At 38.7% G+C, this 26,506-nt stretch overlaps 1 protein-coding gene across 1 annotated transcript in view; it reads right to left on the bottom strand.

The window, feature by feature from the left end:
• The window catches only part of TMPRSS11F (transmembrane serine protease 11F), a 94,452-nt gene that overhangs the window by 20,747 nt on the left and 47,199 nt on the right, over positions 1 to 26,506 (bottom strand). Inside the window, exons 2-4 of the mRNA XM_075198337.1 lie at positions 6,575 to 6,642; positions 4,963 to 5,117; positions 2,289 to 2,327 (exon numbers count right to left, since the gene is read on the bottom strand). Of these exons, the coding sequence (XP_075054438.1) occupies positions 2,289 to 2,327; positions 4,963 to 5,117; positions 6,575 to 6,642 (262 nt within the window). The remainder of the gene's footprint in view (positions 1 to 2,288; positions 2,328 to 4,962; positions 5,118 to 6,574; positions 6,643 to 26,506) is intronic.

Raw genomic sequence — 26,506 nt, 5'->3', positions numbered from 1 at the left:
CCAAGTGGTATAAGCCATGTATCAATCACACCTCTTAGTTTGCGTTACAAATTGTCTGCTGTATGCCTGTTAGTGATGCCGGTGATACAAAGAGTGGCCTGCCTGTGACAAATGTTACGTAGTGGTGTACATGCTGCTGCTGTTCCTGCTGGTGAAGGTGAATGACCAATCCAGTCGGCTGTGACAGTCATATAGTCTTTGGTTTGGCCACTTCCACTTGTCCACATATCTGTGGTTAAGTGGACAGTGGGCAGAATGGCATTTTTCAGCGTAATCTCTACATTTTTACGCACTTTTTGGTATAGTTGTGGAATTGCTTTACGAGAGAAATGGTGTCGCAATGGAATTCTGTAACGCGGACACAAAACCTCAATTAACTGTGAATAACCAGCTGCGTTTATTGTGTAGATTGGACGCAGATCTAACACTAACATGGCAGCCATGGCGTCTGTGATTCGCTTGGCGACTGCTGTCATATTTGCTTCCTCTCGCAAATGATTGTTTCACAGTTAATTGCTGAAATGTAGGACTGCTCATTTTCTTGACCTGCCTCTGGGATGACGATTCACCCCCAGCAGCAGCAACAGCAGCAGCAGTGGGACTAATTCTTTCTTCAGAGGAATCAATAATAGTGCAGGAGTCATCCAGCCTTAATAAGTGGGACTCCGAGCGCTACTGAGGATATTGATGAGGATGGTGTGGTGGGTGTATTTTGTAGCCGTCATGATGTCGGTGACCGGAGGGTCCTAGCTGATGATGGAGTGCTTGTATTTTTTTTGGAAGAACTTTCAGCTTTTCCCAACACTTTGCCATGAACTCTCGTTAAATGGCGTAACATAGACGAGGTTCCAAGATGGTTAAGGTCCCTCCCTCGACTGACTGTGGCTTGACATACACTACAAATGGCTATGCAATTGTTGTCTGGATTGGGATAGAAATAATTCCACACATAAGAAGTGGATTTTTTTGTTTTATGCCCAGGCATGACAATGGCCTTTTTCTTGTCACGTGCCAGAACTGCTGCCACTGGTGCAGGACTTACACAAACAACCTCATCAGCATCCTCATTAGCGCCCTTGTCGCCTACACAAACAAATCTCCCCCTCATCCTCTTCTAATTCCAAAGTGGCATCCTCAATTTGTGTATCACCGGCTACACTCGGGCTATTAAGGCACACATCAGAATGCTCACGATTAGACATCCCACTGTTGGATGGACTCTCCACAGGGATTGGTGAATCAGAGCAAACATTATCCTCTAATGCCTTACTGTTATCTTGCAGCTCGGCTTTGACGCGTAACAGTAGTTGTGCACCACTTGTAGGCTCGGTAACTTTTTGGGATCTGCCACTAATAGACAAAGGTGAAGGCCTCATTCTCTCTTTGCCACTGCGTGTGTAGAATGGCATGTTGGCATTTTTTTTTTTTTATCGGCACTTAAATTTTGATCAGTCACACTTCTTTTTCGCTTCAACAGTAATTTTTTTTGGGGTGTGTGTTTTTTGGACTGATTTCAAAAGACTGTGTAGTTTGACATCGCCTTGCCCAGATGACGTACTGGGAACACTACCATCAGGACTGGTGACAGAACCTGGTTGCTCATTCTGATCATATGTGGACTGCTTTGAATCCATTCTGAGCCCAAAGCACTTGTAGTGCTAAAAATTATTTGGTAGATACTGCTGACAAATATGACTTTTGACAGCCAGAAATATTTAGGCAAAATATTGGGGGACACCCAAAAAGCACTTTGAGTGCCAAATATTGAAAAAAAAAAAAAAAACTCTATCCTCCTCTCTTCTCTAGCAATTTTTGTTAGCACAATTGGAATCAGAATATTGTATTCTCTGTCCCTGCTCTAATCAGCCTGTGACTACACCCTGCTCTCTCCCTCTGTCAAATGGCGATGGATTGCTGTGGAGGCGTGTATTTATAATCTTCAAGTATCGCGAGAACCGAGCCCCGAGATCCGACGACGTCACGATGACGTTCAGCCTTCGGATACCCAAAGTTCGGGTGGGTTCGGTTCTCGGGAACCAAGCCCGCCCATCTCTACTTTTTACTAACTTGAATCCCCTCGAGGTATAGAAAAAGTTAGTGTGATTACTTGAGAGTCTTGTGTATAGACTAATTGGATTCATAAATTGTATTAAAAAAGCAAAAATTACATTGACAGCACGTTTGATGGATTTTTAAATGTGGATGAAGGAAATGATGACCTGGAAATTCTCATGACAGGTAGTTTACAGCACAAGTGTTAAAATTTAAATATTGAAGATTTTACTTACCACTGTAAACAAGATTCTGTGCCAAGTCAGCAGGGATTTCTAAAAGTGAAAAGGACAGTGAGTGATTATGACTTACAGCATTCCTTGTAGTCATGGGCAAGTGGATTTCTAAACAGTTCTTCCATATATCCTCATTATTATTGTAATCATTATGAAGCGTACTTATCTGTGCATGTTTACTCATTAATAAAGTGACAGGTATTGCTCAAGAGTCCAGACAATGTTGTATATTACTCTCTAGTGTGTAACTCTCTCTGAACTGTATTGCCATATGCTACCACAAATTAGCATGTATACAATTCTCATACAATTATTGACAACATTCTCCTGTAGTACATATGTTGTGTAAAGATGGGCACACGTGAGGCTGTCCTTTGATAGACTGATAACATTATCCTTAGTTCATCCTCTGACCACATAGACCAACATGCCCGATAATGATCTGACTGACTAAGGATCAATTTCAGGTATTTCCACATTCTACAATATCAGGCCAATTGCCCAATAGTGGCTGTAACATAGCACTTTGTGTGACCATCATTAGTGTATGTATTCTTAGAGCTGTAACCTTATGTAGTACTTAAAACAGAATATTGGCGGTAGTGAAAAGTGCAGCATATTTGTACTTTTGACACTTTTCCTACTTCTGTCATAATTATGCAAGACTCTCTTCTCTAGGCTATCTGTTTCTTATTTCTTAATAAATTCAGAATTTCATCACTTCAAAGTGTTAGGTTTTACCTTAACCCTATATACAATGAACTTCCCTTGAATTCCCTTGTCAGTAGTTAAATAGAAGAAACCAATGTATAAGTCGAGAAAATAATGACTGAGGCAGAATGAATTTCTTATTTCTTATTTTGAAATAGACAATTTAATTACCACTCCTGACCTTACCCTACCCATTAGCAATAAGAAAGAGCCAGAGACATTACATTTCAAATGCAATCGCTGTTCTACATGTGTGTAACCATCTCTTACACCTTTGGGGGAGGATTAATGGATGGTACTTCATGGACCCCTTCCCTTTGTGTTGACTTCAGTGAACAAGAGGAAATGGAGCATACAACACCTGAAAATACTACAATTACTCCTAGCCACAGATATAAATGAGAAAATGAAGTGGGTATGAAGTCATTGGAACCCATAGATTCCATCCCATACCCATTAGCTGTTAAAAACACCCTATTAAAAGAATGGGTTTTAAGGTCTGTGGGAAACAGACCTTACCAAGTTTAACTGTTTCAAAAAGAACATGAGTAGCAAACCTGAATGTGCAATGCTATAACTAGATAGATATATGGAAGAATGTTTGCTTTCTTCTCCTTTTGTTCAGCTGTAGCAGTACTGTAAACAGAAATTGGGCAAAATACCTACAAGAATATATATGGGATCTATCAACATATACAGTATATGCCTAACCCACTGCTGCATGATTGTTTTGATTCTCTGAGCCAGGCTTCTCTTTCTGATATTCTGTATAATGGATGCAATTCAGGATTACTATATGCCTTATAAAATAATAGGTAGATGTTGCTTAGTGTAGAGTTTTATCAAGCCCTGCAGAGGCATTAAATTATACTTGAGAGCCCATGTTATGATGCCAACACTCTAATTCAGAACCTATTCCAGTGACCCCTCTACAATGGAGAGCACATTCTGATGACCTCAGTAAATGCAAAGTCCATATTTGTGACCCCAGTACAATATACAATTTATTGTAATGGCCTCAGTAGATGCAGAGCCCATTCAGGTGACTCCAGTACAATTCAGACCTCATGTGTTGGCGACTAGTAGACAAGGTAAACTTTGTTCTCTGGAGGCTAGGGAACAAGGCAGACCCTACCCACTAGAACCTAGTACTCAACTATTCCCACTCTCGCCACTCGCCCACACTCCAGGGCCAGAGGTGCATCCTCTGTCAACACCAATTGGCTGCCAGAGTTCACAGTAGAACAGTCAATAGTATCAGTAGTATAAGTCAATTGCAACTCAAACTCATAGATGCTCTAGTTTTACATGATATCTTGTTCTTCTGCCTATGGCACTGGTGCCTGGCAGCTGCAGTTATTCAATTATTTTGAAAGAAAAGTACTCTTATGGCACAGATTGAAAATTTAATACTGATAATATATTTGGAAGGCACATACTGCAAGGTTCAGATGCATGATGCATGTCTGCAAACTCCACTATGCAGTCATATTGCATGAGATATAACTGATTGCAGTTCAAGCATGTAACATGTGTACTATACAGCTATATATATGACCAATAATATAGACCTACCAACATGATCCAGTCTACCTTGTACATATTCCTATAGATTGTAAGCTTGCGAGCAGGATTCTCTTACCTCTTTGTCTATATGTATTACCCAGTATTGTCTTATTAATGTTTGTTCCCAATTGTAAAGCGCTACAAAATTTGCTGACGCTATAAATAAATGTTGATGATGATGATACCCCAATTGCAATGCAATTCGAAAGGACACGTGTGAAAGTGGTACTTTAACCAATTTCATGACCTTACATACAAGCCAAGATTTGTGTAATATAAGAATCAGACACAGAGAGACAAACTATTCTGCACACTTCCTGACAAATAACTTTTACCTGTCTTTCTTTTGTAAATCCCTTTTTATTTGTTTTAAATGAGCAGCATGTGATGTACTTGCCTGTCACTTGTAGTGAACTCCTGTCAATATCGAAATGCGATCCAGTGGAATTGTTCAAGTTTTCTGTGAATATCTTCTGAACTGATATATTTTTGTTCATCGTATTATTATCAAATTTAAAGAAAAGCACAAATTCTGGAATAACGCTTCCTTGGCTGCAGAGAAAGAACGAAATGTTGTATTAATAGACATGTAGTATTACAATGCACTGCAGTAAATCACTTAAATTGAACTTCCACATTGGACTAACAACTAGTGATGTCATTGCTGGGAATGAGTAGGGGTCAAAAGATCCTTGGTGTGAGAATACCCAAGTTAGTTTTGTAACTAGCACAAATGAAGAAATAAATATTATAAAAAAGTCCATTCTGGATAGTATTAGAATGTTTATTATTCAAAAAGTGACCGCTATTTCCTAAAAACAAATCCATAAAATTAATATGGAAGTCCCCAGCAAAATATAATATATAATAATATATATTGGTTACCCAACACATACAGATAGTGGGAAGAAAATGGGTAAATGAGGGACAACAAGCATATTGAAAGCAAGGACACAGGTGGGGCTCATGCATTAGTTAAGCAAATAACATCCCAGCATGGTCATGTTCATTATAAAAATATTGTACTGCTCTGGTTTCCTATAATCATGCCTGTTAGAAAAGACTTTAGTGACTTACTATTGTGTTTGACATGTGCTTCAGTTACCATGACAACACAATCTGCTAATGTTTCATGAGCAACAGTGTCCAAGGTGATAACAGCATGAAACTTAGAGGGAAAACATCATTAGTAGAAGGATAACAGTGGATGCACGTGCATATACCATTATCGGGATATCCAAGCAATAATTTGAAATGCATGGAAAAGCGAGCTACTGCAAGTCAATTGCAAGTTCAGTGGTGCAAAGAGAAAGGTAGTGGAGGAAGGTGATATGATCAGATGAATCACCCTTCACCATGTTTTCAACAAATGGACAAGTGCATCTGTAGCACTAACATAAAGAACTGAACAGTTCTCAGTTATTGTTTCCAATAGCTAATGGTTCTGCTGATTTCCTACTACTGTAGGGCACCTTTTCCTGGCATGGTTTGAGTACAGGCATTACTATAGAAGACAAATTAAAAGGTAATTGCAAAGTAATATATCTTCACATCATGTAAGTGAATTTATTTCCTGATGGGAAGGGTGTCTTCCAGAATGAATCAGGGCAAAGAGCACATACAATGGTTTTGATGAGCATAACATTGATGTTATCCATATCCAGCCTCCACCAGATCTGAACCCAATTGAGCATTTATGGAATATTCTGAAACAATTCCTTAGGTAGTGTTTTCTAACACTGTCAACCAGTGAACTGACTTTCTTGTGGAAGAGTGATGCTGCATGATTGTGGCACTGAGTCTACTAATGGCTGGAATTGTTCTGCACAAATACAGCAATTAGTAGACTCAATGCCACATCTGACACAAGCTCTACATAGTAGCTCAATTTCCTGTTAAGTGACTTTATATTGGTGTAACAATTTTTGGACCTCTACCTGTTGCATATTTGTTTAAACTGGTCTGGCCACTAAGGTTTAAAGTACACACAATCATCAAATTTCACATACCTTAGTTTAACAACTTCAGACTTGTTGTACTGGTCTCTGAGCTCTGAATTTTCAAATGTTGCTTTGACCTGTAAATAATACAATTGTATTTAATTGTTCAGTTATTAAAGTTATCAGCACCAAAATTATAGACATCAGCTACAATACAATTATTATCTACTATATAAATGCCTAGTGGCGTGTGTGGAAAAAAACCCACCAAGCTGCAGCGCCACCTGCTGGGCAGAGTTATACACTGACCTATATATTTCTTGAAGGAGAAGTGACAGTTGGGAGTGGTTGGTGGTTGCCAGGGTGACAGTGGGGAGTTTTTAACACCTTAAGTAGCTTGATGAAGGATGTGGCGATGAAGATGAAGGATGAGGTGATGGAGAAAAATGATGAGGTGGTGACATGTGGACAAAACCACGTTAAAAAAGGGCGCTTGCGTCGGGAAGTATTGCTCTTCCCCTAAGGAGGCCTGGGCTAGGCCCAAATGCATGACAAGAACCTTTTTAACACCTTAAGTAGCTTGATTTGGCTAGCATGCATGAGTATCATGCATGGGTTAACTTGTATGATATATGGATGCTTGTAAATCCATTCTGCTTGTAATACCTTTCAGACCATAGTCTCAAAAGTTAATGAAAATTAAATAAAAGACAACTCTGAGTATGTAAGTGGCCCATGGTACTGCACCCCTACATAATGTTCCTATAAAGTTTAATGTTATTTCAGTAAAGCAATTGATACAGATGTCTTACTCTCATTCAGACAATGTTAAGTAAAGTTGTGCAGTGGTTAAGTGCACCATGGTTTAGGAAGTGGACAACCTGTGTTAAATTGTGAAAGATCTATGATAGTTTAGCTGTGAATAGCCCTAAATATGCAAGTTAAGTGCAAAACAACATATGTGACAATGTGCTCTGTTCAGTGCAATAAAATTTAGTATATCTGCAATGTCAAATATGCTGACAGGATTGGGTAATATGACACTTCGACTGCTTTAGTCATTGTAATCACTTGGCTCTTACCTGGAAAGGTTTATCAGGCTCGCTATTCAGATAATTCAGGTTTAAGATGAGCTGTTAAATAATATATGGTCTAATGTCTTCCCTACTGTAAATTATATGGATATAAGATTGCACTGAGAAGTCCTGTGACCATATAAAAGCTGAGTGTTTTTACACACGACTTCTAGTATCTGTAATTTAAAGTAGGGAGTGCATTCATTCTTGTAATATAGAAGTTTACTATTGAAAATATGATGACATCAGATTATAACATTCAAATATATATCATTTACAGGAGTTTATACATATATTAATGTCACTTGTGTATTATACCTGTAAAGTTATTTGTTTTAGCCAACTATCAGATCTCCCTAACCATTCATAATCATAATACATACAGTGATATGGTTTTAAAACGAATTGGGCACAAATGATCGTGTATGGGCTCAAAATGGCTGACAATTGTGATCAGCAATTCTGTTTGGGACAGACAAGATGACAATTGGAGGAAATCTGGTTGGCCAATAATCTCATTCCTCCATTGTGTACCGTTATTGACTAACTACTGTAATTTGCCCCTATTCTCTTTAGTTAAAATCTGGCAACGTGTTCTATTTTGTGGGATTGTTTCCTTTCTACTGTGAAAATAATATTTAATCTTATGTCTATAATAAAGCCCTGTTCTCTTCCCTGTAGATTTTCTGTGTTAAGTGAATTATTATTGTCATTTTTAAAATTATTCTTTTGGAAACAATTGGCACAATGAGGTTAAGTCTGATGTACTATTAAATGAGAAAAATAAGTAAATTAGGTTAATATAACTATGAGATAGAAGGAGAAAACTACATTTGGATGTCCGTAGCAAGATGCATAATTAGAAAACTATAACATTTAGGCAAAAATAAATAAATAAAAAGGCCAGGAAAGCATTACATTTCAAAGGAGGGAACTCTGAATCAATACGCTTCCTATGTGGAATAAGATAGAGTACTCTTCCCTCCCCAAATTGCAGACAAAGTGATATAGAATATCATGTAATTTTAAAACTACTTACAAATTCTTCCATTTGACCAGCCAGTGACTGAAATGCAGAGCTGCTTCTGTGTCCATAATCAGTTGTGTAATTTAAATTTAGGATTCTCAAAGAGCCACTGTAGTAAACAAATTTGTTGCTTGGTAACTGAGTGTTTGTACCTATGAAAGAACCAACATTATTATTATTAAATTATATCAAAGTCATTTTTTACTTAAAGAACTACACCCAGAAATATATCAATGCTGTGACAGCATTTACACCTATCTTGAAAGGTAACCGGTGTTAATTATCCTACCAAAGGATGTTAGAGAATTTTTCAAATTCAGTACTCCAACACCTCTTGGGCAGTTTAATAGCTGTGGGTCAGGGGTGTCCCAGTATAGTTTTAGGGTTAGAGGTGTTAAAGTATAATTTTAAGTTCTGTGTGAATTTTTTATGGCACATTTTAAAATATTTTGCACACCATAAAAAACATCAAAACTTGACATATTAAAAATAAGAAAATGCAAATTTCAGGACATACATGATCATGCATTGTAACATCTTAACATACAGTACATACTATATACGTGTGTTTTTGTATGGTCACATGTATGCTCTGTGATGTTTAATATACCTATACTTAACAATAGGGGATGATTTTGTGAGATTCTTGCAAAATACGGCAGTAAATCAGTAGTAGTCTAAACCTGCGATTTCAAAGCTTCATTGTTGCCAAATTGCAAATCAAAAGTACTTCTTACCACGGGTGACTATAATTACTACAGCAGAAACCACAGCTGCAATAATAAGCAATAATAATATAATGCTGGTAACAGCTATTATAATCTTGCGATGTCCAGATAATTTCATTGGTAGACCAGCTTCATGTGATCTAAATGAAAACAAAGAAACAAGTTGTAAAATAGGAAATGTATCACAAACCTATTTATAATGTATTGGGTCCATCGTTCACAGACACACGAATGGTTTAGCGCCTCAAGCTCCTTCTGACCGGAGGAGCTGATTGAGCTGATTGATAATGAAAATTGTCATTAATTGAGGAGATTTGTTTGTGTTATGGCTTATCACTTGGATTCATTGCTGATTTCAGAAAAATCAGGATGTGTTTCTTTTATCTCTGGTAAATGGTAGTGCTCATTGTTCCATAAACCACAATTGTCATGTGACATTTGCACTACACAATTATCATTTAGAGAAAAAATGATTAAGGGTCTGATTCATTAAGGAAAGTTAAGTATGCAAGTAAAGCAAAAACATGTTGCATTGGAGGGGAAGATAAATTTAAAATGTGCGGGCAGATCTATATTTGGGGTAGGGCATGTCCTAGATCAACTTTATATTTCAGAGTACAGATAAGCTATCAAGTATTTCTGTGCTACATGGAAAAACAGCCAGTATTTTCCTTATGTGCAAAATAATAAACTCATTTTCACACCTTGCATTGTAACATGGTTTTGTCCAGAAAACTTGAGTAAGAAAACATACTCAATTTTATGCTTAACTTTCCTTAATGAATCAGGCCCTAAGTGTTAGAGAATTGATTAATAAAAGGCTAAGCCTAGACATTTTCATCAGATTATACAGAGTGAAGAGGAAAGGGGTCTTTAATTTGTTTTTCTGTATTTTCAAACTGCAGTAGTAATAGGAAGGGAATGGTGTGTTTCCACACTGCAGAGTATACATCAAGGGGGCATGTAAGCTTTACAGTAATTTACAAAAGCACTGTGTGCATGCTGATATATCTATCGAAAACACTGAACAAATGTGGGAGAATAGCACCAACCAAAATATTGAAAATTTAAAGTAAGATCTTCATACATTTCCACTGTGTATACATCCCCCTCACTTATCACGTCCTTCTCTATCTCTCCATATTTCTCCCCCTTCCTCCATCTGTACTGTACTGCCAAGTACTTGTTTGATCTACTTCTATGCTCAGTGCTCAAAGGTATAATCCAAATGTGGCAATCCCAAAACAGAATAAGAATAGCAATTTATTGAGTCCTGTTGAAAAGTTCTTCCATTGTCCTCAAGAGCTACCAAAAGGTCATGTTTTCAGTATTTCTGTCTGTTGAAACAGGTGGGATAATTGCTGGCCCAGCGAAACAGATTAACTCACCTGTGTATGATTAAAGAAATCCTGAAACCATGAATTGTTGGTAGCTCTTGAGAATCGAGTTTGGGCACCTCTGGCATATGGCATTATAATAATGTATTGATCTCCAGTCCATAGTAATGTTTTCTTGTATTACCAGTACTGTCCACTGGGGTACTCTTGTCACACATTGTGGAAATCATTGATAATATTAAATTTCTTGCTGCTCTGTGACACCACAAATTTATTCATGGCACTGTAAGATGTGCCAGGAAATGGAAAAGAAACGCTTGACCTTTCCCCTACTAGATGTCACTCCATTGGTATTGGTCTCAATGCTTATCATCATCATTTATTTATATAGCAACACTGATTCCACAACACTGTACAGAGAACTCACATCAGTCCCTGCCCCATTGGAGCTTACAGTCTAAATTCCCCAACATACACACACACACACACACACACACACACAGAGACTAGGGTCAATTTGATAGCAGCCAGTTCACCTACCAGTATGTTTTTTGGAGTGTGGGAGGAAACCGGAGCATCCGGAGGAAACCCACGCAAACACAGGAAGCACATACAAACTCCAGACAGATGCCATGGTCGGGAATTGAACTCTTGACCCAAGTGCTGTGGGGCAGAAGTGTTAACCACTAAGCCCCCGTGCTGCCCCGCTATGGGACTGTTCTGTGATCAAAAACTTTTGGCCACAGGTAGAGGTTATACTATTGCAGAGTTACTCAATTCTGTACATCTATCGTCAGCTGGGCTATTTTAGGTAACTCTACAACAACAAAAGGATTAACAAAAGGAAGAAATAAACTTCCTATGCTATGGCCAAACAAATTTATTCTTCAACTAGCAGAATACCCGGCTTTGCCCGGGATTTAAAGAATGTTTATTTACAAAAATCAATCTAAATATTAAACATACATGTAAATATCATGTTAAAATTGGACCAGTAGAAGGTGAAAAGTGAAAATGTCAAACTGTATTTGAACTGTATATGATGGAACGAACCGATAAACAATTACTTCAAAACAGCTTGATAAACTATATTTCTCGTTTCTTCATTTGGGGCAAATACATATAAATTTCTTGGTGACCCAACTCTTGAGCACACAACGTAAAACTGTCCATGCGAAAAGCAAGGTGATTCCAAGTTGACTCCAGCTACATGTAAAGATTGTCCTTGGGCCTTATTGATAGACATGGCAAAAGCTAAACGAACTGGAAATTGTAGACGCTTAAATTGAAATGGCAGAGTTATGGTCGTTTTCGATGATTTTTAGGTGTTACCCCCCTTGCCACCCCCACCCTTAGGAGTGCTAGGGGTGTCTTGCCCCCACAATATTTGTTGTCAGACTGTAAGTCATATGTGTACCAGGTTTGGTGTAAATTGTTCCAGACATTCCAGAGTTATGGTCGTTTTCGATGATTTTTAGGTGTTACCCCCCTTGCCACCCCCACCCTTAGGAGTGCTAGGGGTGTATTGCCCCCACAATATTTGTTGTCAGACTGTAAGTCATATGTGTACCAGGTTTGGTGTAAATTGTTCCAGACATTCCAGAGTTATGGTCGTTTTCGATGATTTTTAGGTGTTACCCCCCTCGCCACCCCCACCCCGTAATGAATTTCCATTTTAATTTTTTTTTAGTTGCCTCCGTCATGTTTTAATACACTCGTATGCAAAATTTCATGATCTTCGCTTGAAAAATGTGGATTTGTATAGAAAGACAGACAGAAGGACAGAAGGACAAATTTTCTCTTTTATATATTAGATAGATAATGGATTCAGATAACTCCACTTACTATATCAAGGTTTAAAGAAATATTATTCCAAATCATTAAAATGGACTGTCTGATAGTAGCCTTAAATAATGAACAAACAGTCAAACAATATTTCTCAGTTTTGGAAAGCATTATTATCTTCTGGATCAATCAACTGACACATGACAGGTTGGTACAGACTAAGAGTATTGCGATAAGACTTGCCAATTCTAAGGTAACATGTACCTAGGTTATCATGAAAGGCCTTACCTCTTTGCTACCCCATACCACCTCTTCCTTTTTCCCTTCCCAACCTTTCCCTTCCTAACAGTAATTTACTTCAAACAGGTATTTAGTTTGTTAGTGGTGCCTGTACGCTTTATAGGGGAATGATGAAGTTAGTGGTAGAGAATTTATACTGTAAGAACCAATGGGACAGTAATTAATGTGAATTATTAAATATTCTTTAAAGTACTGTGTAATATATATGTAATATATATAAATATAAATATATAAATATATATAAATAAAATGTAATAATCATTTTTAAAAAATAGTTAAAATCACAGGGCCAGTAGCCAGTGCTCTGGTTTATACAATATTCATTAGTTTTTTAATAACTGTGACAATAACTGTAACTAAGCCTTAATAGATGCATACAATTTTACTTTTTTTTCAAACTTTCTTATACAGTCACCATACAGTGTATAATGTTTAATGTCTATATGAATGTAAATAATACATATTCTGATTTAACTTGTCTCAACAAAACCGACCTGGGCAGACGTGACTTGTGGGTATGAAAGGGTTAGTCAGTGCAAATCTACCTGTCTAAAATGACTAATACCCTTGAAAAATCTATTTTGCACTCATTATTAAGCATGAAGTCCTGCTACCACAAATATTTAGAGCTGACAAGCTTTGTAACTCTTCAATTACTCACTGACTTCACAATCAGAGTTACTGTTAACCAAACAATTTCTGCATAAATGTAGTGTTATAGAAATCAAGGCTATCTGACATGATTTCTTTAAGAACACAAAGATAGAACATTATTAAATTAGATTTAATAAGATTTAAATACATAATGCTTACTGAATAAAAATAGTGACAAGAAATACAAAAATATAAATGTAAAGCAGTTTCTTAAACTAAAGCAGCAATAAAACACAGAATAGGAAGAACTGGACATGCTTTTTATTGTAATCTACCACCTTGCGGAAGGCCAAAAAGTGGACAGTTCCACAGATTGACCCCAAAAGATGACAATTTCCCAAATCATTTCACTACTTTGTAAACATTGTTTTTTTTTATGCCAACTCCCTTCCCCCTGTGATATCAATGAAAAGGTGTGCTTGTATGCTTATCTGTTACAACTGATGAAATGACCTATTGTACATCAACAGTTCAAGTAATTTTTTTTTTAAAACTATACTATAATTGCCTTCTGGAACATAGCAGACATATGGCATTACAGCCACTAAACCTGATGTCATTTTCTGCACATATACATAGGAAACATGATGTAGTATGTTGATTCCTAGGGGAAATACATAATCCCTATAGGTTCCTTATAGGACACGTATATGCCACTGACTCATGCTATTTTGATACTTTAAATACCACTCTCTTACATTCCCATTCCATTTTTCATGCCGCCACTTCAAATTTCCACTTCAACCACTGCCTTTTGCAACACTGAATCATGTTTTTGCATGCCAGATCATTATGAGGTTCTTGATCGACGCATGTTTCCCATATAAACAGGTCCACTAATGTGAAAGTATGATGTCACAAAATTGCATTTTAGAATGCAAAACACATATAGTTTCAGGTAAATGGCGCCGGAGAGGGAAATATTGGTCGAGTGCATGCTGTGTATGCTGTCCACACAGACGGCAGTGACATATGCAGCATAGAAGGGACAGCAATAAAATAATGTTTGCATCATTTTTTCACCTTCACTTCAGTATAGATAGATCCCTTGATGCTTGAGTTTTAGCTGAAGACATAATTTTGTAGGGAATAGTCTGCTCAATCCTCTATTTATCATATACAAACAAACACAGTCAATCCATTTAGCAATTAACAGAGCTAACATGTGTTTGTTGATAAAATAATTAATAACAGAATGACCATTAACTGTTAACTAATACTACACAGTAGAGAAATAAAGAGAAAGGGGAACACATGGAAACATTTAAAGTGGAATTAATCGCTATGGGCCTGACTCAATATTGGCCACAAATTGCACCACAAATTGTGTTCACTAAAAAAGCCACAGTTGCGGACATATACAAAGCTGCAAGATACGTGCAGGTTTGCACCAGACTTTTATGTGCCTGGTTTACTCGAGCATATGTCTCACTTACACCCATATTTATTACCAGTGATGGAGTTTTAATGATCCACTCCACCAGACAGCAGCATGCATTGAGCAACGTCTGATTCATTTGTTGATTAACCAGTGCTGTTTTGTCATTCAAAGAAAGGTAACAAAATACAGTTTACCCTTTTTTATAACTTATCAAAAAATGTTTCCCCTAGGTTAGGTATATTGTCTTGGCAATATTCCTAGGTTAGCATGTTTGACAGAAATCTTCACCTTAACAGTTGGGTCAAAAAAATAGTTACCACTATCACTACCACTAATAATACCAATAGCAGTCCATTGTTAAATTGTTAATTGCTATACGAAAAACAGTAACACCTGAAGTGTTTGTGTGTATTAAAGAAATAAAGGGCTTATTTATATTATATTTCTCTAAAAATACTTTGTGTAAGTCAGTGCCTTTGTTTAAAGCATTAAGGGACTGATTCATGTCCGAATGCAACATGCACGTTAGGTCCCTCCAGCCATCGGTGTCAGCTGTGTGCGGACACGAATTGCATGCAATTGTGTTTATTGGCGTAATGTCCATTTCTGGGCATACGCAGAACTATGTTACGCAAGATGCGCTATGCAAATGGATGTACATCTGAACATGAATCAGGTGCTACTTACAGGCTCATGTTGAATTGAATGCACTATGCGTATTTGGCGTATAAAATGCTTTTTAACTTCTGCGCAAGCACACAAAGCACTAGCTCCAAAGACCCTTAATGATTAAAACACAGGCAAACAATGACATTATAATGATTTGGTGCATTATAAAAAGAGTGATATATAATGAAATGCAAAAACGTATGTGCATTGTGCAGAGAATATACTTTGTTGTAAGTAAGGGTGGCATTATAAAGAGGGAGCACCGTATTATACTAAACAGAAGGCACAGTGGTATAACACAGATATATATATATATACATATATATATATATATATATATATATATATGTATATATATATATATATATACACACATATATATATATATATATATATATATATATATATATATATATATATATATGTATATATATATACACATATAAATATATATGTATATATATAGAATATATATATAAAATGTGTGCGTGTGTGTGACAACTACAGAGGAGTTCAGGGTATGTTTCTTATCAAACAGCGGATGCACTACCCTCTATTATCCGGGAGATAGGCACAGCACAAATACCTCTTAGATTAGGTTTATTGATTCCCTATTGAGCTACTCAAATATTACTTTGAACACAAAAAATACGTAACAATACTGCATACAACAGTCCAACTAGAAATTAACTTGTTCCATTGCTCCTATCTAGCCACAAAACATACAAAATTATATTTGAAAGCTACAACATGTGTAATAAAATGGGTCCTTGCTTGCTATATAATTTTTCTAAATGTATACTTTACCTAAGAGAATACCCCTTGTCAGGTCTGCTTCAAAGGTGACTTGGACATTAAAAAAATATATCACTGCTCCTGGATGCATGGAGATTCAACCGATGCTAACTAAACAAGGGCTAAGAGTAAAACTTGTCTGGCAAGCTTAGATCAATAGGTAAGACTTTCAATGAAAGCAGTCAAAAAAGAAAAAAACACAAAATCATAATAACGCCTTGGTAAAGTCTACTAAAAATAACTTACTTCCGTGATTAGGTCAGCTGTAAAACAACACACCACAAAAGTGCATACCATTGTCACGTAGGTACATTACTTCATTCCTGCATAAGGTAATGTATATTTTGTAAAGTTACTGACATTTTCATGTATAAATATAACTAGTGGTTCATAATTGCTGAATGAAAAACTGAAACACCTAAAGAAATAAAGGGTTTATTTATAGTATACTTCTCTAAAAAGCCTTTATGTAAGTCATTGCCATCACATTTCAAAATACTTAGTCCCTGATCTGATGTAGAGTTGGGCGCATTTTACATAAAAAGTGCAGAAGTAAAATGCGCCCAAAAAAGCCAAAATTACAGATAATGCAGAGCTGCACATATCTAAATATACGTGAAATACGTATAGTGGAGGAAGCGTATCATGCAGTAGAGAAACACCAAGAAAAAAAATCGAACCTAAGTTTGATAACAGCGCTAAACACCTCAATGATTGCTCAAGCATGGTGCTAAAATCTGCACATTGTGTAGTATAATAAACATATGTGAAGATAACCATAGCTCACAGATCACCAGATGTATTAATACTTACCAAATTTAATAACCAGTACACATAAATTACATTTTTGGCTAAAAACAGTAAATAAAATGCAAACATATTGTAGTACCCAATGATATAAAAGACCCTATGAATATTTTATGAAAGTGATAATTGACTTGTTCTCATGAACCTGTTTGTAATCCAAAGGGCCTTTTTACAGAAAAATTGAACCGCTAAAAACAGTCTATCTGGATATCAAAAGGAAGATATATCTTTATAATTGATAGCTGTGAACGATGTATAGTTTCATGGTGTAGTCTTAATTGGCTGCTATCAAAATTGACCCTAGTCTGTGTGTGTGTGTGTGTGTGTGTTAGGGAATTTAGACTGTAAACTCCAATAGGGCAGGGACTGATGTGAGTGGGTTCTCTGTACAGTGCTGCGGAATTAGTGGCACTATATAAATAACATGATGACGATGATGGAGTGATGTAGCATTATTTCAGGCAACACACAGCCCACCAAAATAGAACTGTCAATGTAATTAAACTAGCCCGCAGACTAGATGAATATAACACAGAGAGCTGTTGGATGAAAAATGCTCATAGTCAGTGAAATTCACTGGCAAAATTCAAATAATAGCCTCAGACAGAAGGAACAAAGGAAAGATATACAACTAACCGGACCCTCCAGCCACACCCACCAGCAGCTCTCACCTGTCGGTCGATGGTCCCTGTATAACCGGCAGCTTAGTGGGTGGCTGAAATGAGAATGAGTGAACAGCATCTCCTGAAATGCTGATATGACCAGACCCTCCGGGCGTACCCACCGGCAGCTCTCACCGGACGGTTGGTGGTCTCGGATATATATCTGTTTGTGTTGTGGACAGCTGAAATGTGAATGAATGAGCAGGACCAGTAAAAAGGTGAAAACTAGAATTGTGATGGCAGTGAACACAGAATCCTAGCGTTTGCGCAGCTATTCGTTCTTCTCAATAGATAGATGGTAATAATGATGGAACTTGTGTGCAGCCAAATAACTCTTATCACAGCAAGAATATCCTTCCCAATCAAGATATTGAATGGATTAAAGGAAGATGATAAGCCCAATTAAACCTAATGCAATTTGTAACAATAAATAACTTCATCAGTGGGAAGAAAATATAAAAATATTTTTTTTCCTGTAAAAAGTCACTTTGGATTAGAAGCAGATTCATGAGAACAAAGCAGTTATCGCTATCATAAAATATTCTTTATATCATTAGGTGCTACAATATGTTTGCATTTTATTTACTGTTTTTAGCCAAGAAGATGTAATTTATGTGTCCTGGTTATTAAATTTAGTTATTATTAATACATCTGGTGATCTGTGAGCTATGGCTATCTTTACATACGTTTATTATACTATGCATTGCGCAGATTTTAGCACCATGCTTGATTAATCATTCAGGTCTTTAGCAGTGTTATCAAACTTAGGTTTGGGATTATTTCTTTCCTTTTGTATCCAATATTATGGAGGGTTTGCAACCTCCCTGTTCCAGCTGCTTGACCGCTGTATTTTCTATATATTGAAGCGATTGTTATACTTTTTGGGTACCATTATCAAAGGTATTTGTTTTCTCTCTTCTTGAGATATACACCAGTCATCATCATTAACCTGACCGGGGTTTTAATGTTTTTTTTGTTTTTTTTTAAATAAATCAATGAATGAATGAAAAGTGTGGAGTCTCCCTCAAAAAAGCCACTATCAGCGCTAGGCTATCACAAACTGGGCTGGTGACACTAGGCTATCACAAGCTGGGCTGGTGACACTAGGCTATCACAAGCTGGGCTGATGACACTAGGCTATCACAAGCTGGGCTGGTGACACTAGGCTATCACAAGCTGGGCTGATGACACTAGGCTATCACAGGCTGGGCTGGTGACACTAGGCTATCACAAGCTGGGCTGGTGACACTAGGCTATCACAAGCTGGGCTGGTGACACTAGGCTATCACAAGCTGGGCTGGTGACACTAGGCTATCACAGGCTGGGCTGGTGACACTAGGCTATCACAAGCTGGGCTGGTGACACTAGGCTATCACAGGCTGGGCTGGTGACACTAGGCTATCACAGGCTGGGCTGGTGACACTAGGCTATCACAGGCTGGGCTGGTTACACTAGGCTATCACAAGCTGGGCTGGTGACACTAGGCTATCACAGGCTGGGCTGGTGACACTAGGCTATCACAGGCTGGGCTGGTGACACTAGGCTATCACAGGCTGGGCTGGTGACACTAGGCTATCACATGCTAAGCTGGTGACAGTAGGCTATCACAGGCTGGGCTGGTGACATTAGGCAATCAGAGGCTGGGCTGGTGACACTAGGCTATCAGAGGCTGGGCTGGTTACACTAGGCTATCACAAGCTGGGCTGGTGACAGTAGGCTATCAGAGGCTGGGCTGGTGACATTAGGCAATCAGAGGCTGGGCTGGTGACACTAAGCTATCACAGGCTGGACTGGTGACACTAGGCTATCACAGGCTGGGCTGGTGACATTAGGCAATCAGAGGCTGGGCTGGTGACACTAAGCTATCACAGGCTGGGCTGGTTACACTAGGCTATCACAGGCTGGGCTGGTGACACTAGGCTATCACAGGCTGGGCTGGTGACACTAAGCTATCACAGGCTGGGCTAGTAACAATGTAACAGGGAAACCTGCAGCATGGGAAAGACCTGTCATAATGTCAACCAGCCATAGCCTGTTCAGCATGGGACTGGGTTCACTTCCCTCCTGAAGAAACAGCCCCATGCTGCACTGAGGCTCCTTCCACACCCCTAGGAAGGGGGTGTAGGGTAATAAAACTGAAATATTTAATTCAGTGTTTTTTTGGTCAGCAGGCCCTGGCATTCCTAAAGAGTTTTGGTATACTGGTTCTTGTGGAACTACAAGTGTCAACATTCCCATCTTTGCCAGAGCATTTAGGGTCTGCTGTGGTTCCTGAAGTGCACCAGGAAAAACAAAGCCGAAACGTGAATGACAGGCCAAGCATTTTTAGAAATAAATACATTTCCAAGTAGCATACACAGCTTCAATACCCTTAACCCCCCAAAAACTCATACATAGTACACCACCAAACATCAGACCTGAGCATAGCACCCTTCCACATAAAAACTGTATACTGTTGTTTGTTGTAGGATAACATTTTTGTTATGTAAATATATATATATATTTTAAATACGGTATCACTATGCCTTTAATTGGGTGATATGTTTTAACAGTCAACCAAAATCGTTACAATAAAAGATTAACAATTACATAAGAACAGTGTAGCTCGTTAAATTGAATTAGTAAATGCAAGTTTAGAAATGAAAAATAAAGCATGCTGCAGTCTGCAGCTGTAGAATAAAGCTACATAGGCTAAGGCTAAGAATACATTATAATGTCAGTGGTTAGATGTCAATGGTGCCATGCGATTCAACAAAGGTTATTTGCTAACATTGCATTCCACTTTCAGGAACAGCCCCTATCAAAAATCGCGCTCTGTAAATTTTTGTTGGATTGTGGGTGTAATTTGTGAAAAAAGCAAACATGTCACAACCTATTACACCTTTAAGATCACCATTTCATACATGTGAAATTCAATATCATTCTCCTAATAAGCCTATGGAAGAGGAGCAGGAACATCTTGAAGAACTGTGACAAGAGGAGGGTTAGCAAGCGCCATTCAATAAAAGGCTAAGTCCTGTGATCTCATGGAGAAACTGTAAGTTAACTTACCCACATTGTTAAATGTAAAGATTTTGAATTGTGTGTTTAACATGAAAATGTGATAATTGGTCCCTAATAGAGTTATGATCACTGTAGGTGAGCCTTCCCCCTTCATGCTGTGTCTCTATTCCTGGTATTCCTATACCCCTGGCCCAAGGTGAGCTATCATTTTGCTGTCAGCATGGATGATCAGTCAGCCTAACAGTACTGACTCTGCCAAAAGCTGCCGACAGGTTTAGAGTTCTGCCCACTGAATTATACACTAACAGAATTAACCTAAGCAGGGGGCTAAGCCTTCCCTACCGCAAACTAATGATATGCCTTGTGCCACATTTATCTTCCCCTATTGTCCGCACCCTTTGTCTCCCAACTTGGTAGGACCAGGCTTAGCAGGGAGCCCAGAGGAAAGTGGGAAGGAACTCGGTCCTCTGACCAGCCTTTGAAGATAACAGCCTCTAATCAACAGCAACCCGGAGATAATTCCTCCCCTGTATTAAGAACACTCCAGTATGGGATATTTTGAAGGTTTATAATCTGATTCCCAGTGGTTGGAAGGAGCTCTCAAGGCAGTAATGGCTGAGGATTAAGGTTCTGGCTGCACTATCATTGCTACAGACAAGCAGAGGGAAGGGTAAAAGTGTTCAAGTTCTAAGGAAATCCTGTTGGTACTTGCACTGGTGTGTGCTTGCAGAAAGTTTGATGGTAAAACTTGACAGTAAAGCGGAAAAAGAACCAAAGTACTTTGGATCTACAGTGACATTTGATTCAAGGTCCTTGGGATTGGTTTCCTTTGTTTGATGAGTGATTTCTCTTTCTTCTGCAAGAGTGTGATTTGCTATCCTGTCCCTGAGTCTTAATGTTCATTGAACTACCACATGGCAGGATGGGGCACGTATCTAAAATTGCCACTTGCCTCAGTTTGATGGGGCAGATGAGAAAGCCACCTGGGGACTAGTGTAGTGGATCTGCACATCTCCTGCCATCCCTTGGAGCAGGATCAGCTCCTTACATTTCGAGCATTGCATTAAGAGTAAGTACTGATATCTGTATGCTGATCCAGGCCCTTCTTCTAGAGATGCCACTGTTTCTACCCCACAGTCATCATCAGCACAAGCATTGAGAACACAGGACAAGAGAGAAAAGAAGCAACAGTAGGAGTTTAAAGGGGGGAATTTAACTTGCTTTGGATCTACAAATGAGTGATGTAGTGTACACACTAGCATTCATGAGTTGTTACATGTGTGGCAAGAAAGGTCAGAAGGATCTGCGCCACTTGGTCTTGAACTGGGATTTGTGTGTGAACCACCCTGCCACACTCCTCCTGCGTTGCTTTTGACTGTACCTCCTGTTCCTGAATGTCAAGATTGTCAGATGCCCATCGTAAAAATGTGTTTGTTGTCATTATTAGTAGTAGTGAAACTTTACTGACATTAAATGCAGGTGTTAAATACAATAGTTAATCTTTATGTATTGTCAGTTGTAATGGTTCAACTCTACAGTTTAATCCTAGAGCAAACACTCCATGCTCACACTAGATGTATTTGTCACCCTACAGCTGCTACTTTTCTTTTAGCCCCTGCTATATTAGAAGGACCCAATCAAGAGTTCAAACCTGTTAGACTTTGGACTTGAAGGGAATGTTGTAGTTATTCAGAAAATGTTACCCTTATACCAAGTTCAGGTGGAATTCAAACTTTTTTATGGTCCTGCCACTACACACTGGCAGAACCCAGAGGTTCTCATTCATGCCACATCACTTGAGACATTACACAGGTAGATTCTATACATTTAAAGAGGGAGTGTCGTGAACATAGAGAACTTACAGTTATTTATAAGGGATAAATCATAACTGCAGTGTAAATATGTTCTATAAAATGAATCCATTGAGAAGTTCAGCTACTAAAGTGTAAAATGCGAAGACAGAAAGTCTGTTGTATGCGTATTTGCACATTCCAGTGTGAGAGATAGGAGTGTCACCTATGGCAGGTTCAAAGGGCTCTTGCTGTGAGATATATCCTGAAACAAGTTAGTTTTTGGATTCCTGAATAGACTTTGTGGGGACGGTCACAGCTGGACATCCTTGCAGCCCAAGGCAGCATTTTAAAGGCCTATACAGTTATATAGAAAAACGAGCTTTAACGGAAAATGTCTTCATAGTTCATATTTTGGGAAATCCGGGTGTCATCCCATACTGAGGAGCAGAACTCACTCCAGGGTTGTGAATGACAGGTACGGGTGGTATCCGGGAACAGCTAAAACCACATATCTTTGGAAAAGGTATGTCACATTGTCAAAATTTCATCAGGTTTGGTATCAAAAGATGGACAAAGTCATAAGGGATTTATTAATAATAAAATTGTCTGGTCTGTGTGATGCTCCACAGAAAAGTTAGGTCACATACTAGAATTGGGTATTAAATCAGGCAACATGTAAATGGTGATTGAAAAAAGTATCACAGACACAATCCCTGGGGGCGGAGAGAGGTGTGGAAGTGTCTGTAAAAAAACTGAGACCAGTTACAACAATTTGTCAGACTTTGGGAAATCAATTCACATTGATAAACTGTCCATCTTCTTTGCCAATATCCCATGGTACAGAGTATGCAATTCATGTAAGTGACACTCTGAATGTAACCCCTTTTATTTTAAACTGTTTTGCTTGTTATGTCAATCTATTAATTGTTTATTCATTATTTTTTTATATCTGTATGCCCTGTACTTTTGTATATTAAATCTATAATTTAATATGTTGCATCCTTGATACTCTAAAGAATCCATTAGCCTGTTAAGAAAAATATAGCTCGACCAAGTTAACCCTTTGAATGCCAGTGTGTGATTTGTTGATACATTTGATTAACAAGCTGTGTTTTCTTGCGTTTACATTTGTGTAACAGTCTGGAGGTGTGAAGAGTTAACCCTTTGCTTGCTGGTGTGGGTCTTGCTAGTCTGTGGATAGCTAGAAGCCTTGTGTGCCAGTGTGGGACAGTGTATTGGGGTCCTATTGCCCGTATTCAATAGGTGGTGGCAAACCTGAAGTGTGTGGTGTGAGTGCTGTTTCGGGGCGATTTAGTAGGTCTATAACCTGTGTGATAGGTAAAGAGAGACTGCAGGCTGGAATCGTGTGACCTCAAATAGCAAACACCCCAAAGTCACGGCAGCTGGGAGCGTGTTTGTGACAGGGAGTTTGACAGATAATTGCTGGGAATGGTGGGTGCTTTGTTCCTTTTTTCGGCCCTGGCTGTCACAATGTTCCCCCTTTAAATGGCCTTCCTTTGAGGGGCTTCTCTGACGATAGGGCTTTTTGCTAATTTGGTCCCTATATCCTTTATGCTTTCTTATGTAACACCCCCTTGCTCCAGCTCTGAGAGGGGTGTTGCAGGTATGTGGTGTGCGTGTCTGTCTTCTGACTTCTTCTGATAACGCTGTTGTGACTAAACAAGTTTGATATCACCTTAACCAGCCTGTTCCTCATTTCTCACAAAATGTAGAGTATAACAACTTATACTTTTTATAGCCATGGTAGTGTTCCCTAGCTCACCAGAGTACATTTTCTCATTACATGGGAATAAGGGGACATTGTAGCCATGCCTATATGGAAGACTTTTTCATTCTATGTTACCCATTGTAAAAATGTGTTTGTTGTGATTGTAGTGATGCTGTTATGCATTGTTCTTAAATTGAAGCCAAGCAGGTTGTGGATAAGGATTACGTGTGGTACAGTTACAGGATACAGGTGAGGGGGATGTAACTGCATTTATTCTCCCCATCCTTCCTCAACAGGAAGTCCTGATCAGGTGGAAGCTAGTTCTGGCTGAAAAAGCTTGTAAGGGGTTAATACTGGGAGTGTCACTTAATCATCTTGGCCTTGCCTCTTAATTAACCTGTGCATGTCCCCATTGTTTCACGTTGTATTTTGCTTGACACTTTGGGGTCAGCCTGGCAGGGGACCAATGGATATATTGGGATCAGAAAAGATAACCCTGTAACAGTTCCTTTTGACAGAAAGCCACTCTCAGAGGATCCCACTATTTAAGACTACCCCTGACTCAGCCCCTGGATCGTGGGAAAACTACAGGGTATAGAGGATAGACGGAGACACAGGGGAGGTTGTTGTTTTCATGTTGCTTTCATCCTGGGAAGTACTCCAGCATTGAAGTCTAGGCTTCTGCTGGACTGAACATCCTCCTAAGACTTTCAGGTGACTACAATTCCTTAAGCTAGTGAGGTAATGTTTTAAACTGTCTGCTATTTATTTACTGTTTGTTAATAGTATGCTAATGATTGTTTTTGTTAGAATAAATTAGAGATGCTCGAGCCCATCCAAACTTCGCCAATCCGAGTACCGAGTCGAGCCAGCTCGGTACTTTCATGCGCCCTCTGTAGTGGGAGAAGGCAAAACGTCTTTGCTGCATCGTTGCATCTCACAAATTTTGGATTTTATAAGTACCGATCCAGCGCCATTTCACAGAGAGTCACAGAAGGGGTAGCACGGTTATTGGCAGTCTCTAGTGCAGTTGAACAGCATCATATTTAAAACAGAAAGAGGAGGGGTGGCAGTTTTCTTAAAAGTTTCCAGTGACATTCTACTGAGTTATAGCTCACACAGAAACAGGAGAGGTCCATTGCTCCATTGCTAATTGTCATTTCTGAAATATAAATAATAGGGCTGTCTGTGTTCTTCAAAATCTGCAGTCACATTGTACTGTGTTATTAAAATGGATTCACAGCAGTACACAGAACGCCAGGAGCACCAAGCATAGTAATCCCTCTACGTCATCTGCTAAAGCATATGCTAAAGTGCATAGTGTTTTTAAGTCAGGGAAACAAACTGTAAAAAAGACCTTTTACCTTGGTTAAGAAAAAAAAGATCTGTAATCCAGGCAAAGTTAACTGCAGAGAAAAATAAAATTTCCAACATGCCATTCTACACACGCAGTGGCCAGGAAAGAATAAAGCCATCGCCTCTATGAGTGCTAGTTCTGCAACTGTCACTTAAGCATCTTCTTGTAAGGTCAGTCATGACCAAGCAAGACCTTGTTATTCTGACTCAAAAAGTGGTGCCCAAATACTTTTATGTGTAAAAGCCGAGCTGGAAGAAAACAGTAAGGCATTAGAAGAAAATGTATGTTCAGCTTTAGAAATGACACAAATCCCTGAGGAGAGTCTATCCACGTGTGCTATGTGTAAGCCTGACCTTTCTGATACTGTACCCATAAAGAAGCCTCCTTTCAGTATTTCTGCAGATGTGTGGATGAGCAGTCCAAGTGTAGCTGGAATACACAAATTGAGGATGCCACTGGATTTGCAACAGGATGAGAGGGATATTTGTGTAGCTGACACCGGCGCTAATGAGGATGTTGATGAGGATGATGTTGTTTGTGTAAGTCCTGCAATAGTGGAAGCAGTTCTTGCACATGATGAGAGGAAGGCCATTGTCATGCCTGGGTAGAAGACCATAAAGTCCACCTCTTATGTGTGGAATTATTTTTACCCAAATCCTGCCAACAGTTGTCTAACCATTTGTAGCGTTTGTAAAGCCACAGTCAATAGAGGTAGGGACCTTAACCATCTAGGATCCTCATCCATGTCATGCCATTTGAAGCGAGTTCATGGCAAGCTGTTGGGAAAATCTGAAACATATGCTAAAAAAAAGACAACAAGCAGTCCAGCATCAGTTAAGTCTCTTCTCTCAGCTAGATCCTGTCACCTGCAATCTACACCCCCAACACCTTCCTCATC

The sequence above is a fragment of the Mixophyes fleayi genome, chromosome 1 (assembly GCF_038048845.1).
Source record: "Mixophyes fleayi isolate aMixFle1 chromosome 1, aMixFle1.hap1, whole genome shotgun sequence".
NCBI classification, from domain to species: Eukaryota; Metazoa; Chordata; class Amphibia; order Anura; family Limnodynastidae; genus Mixophyes; species Mixophyes fleayi.
This window is presented reverse-complemented; position numbering and strand designations above follow the sequence as displayed.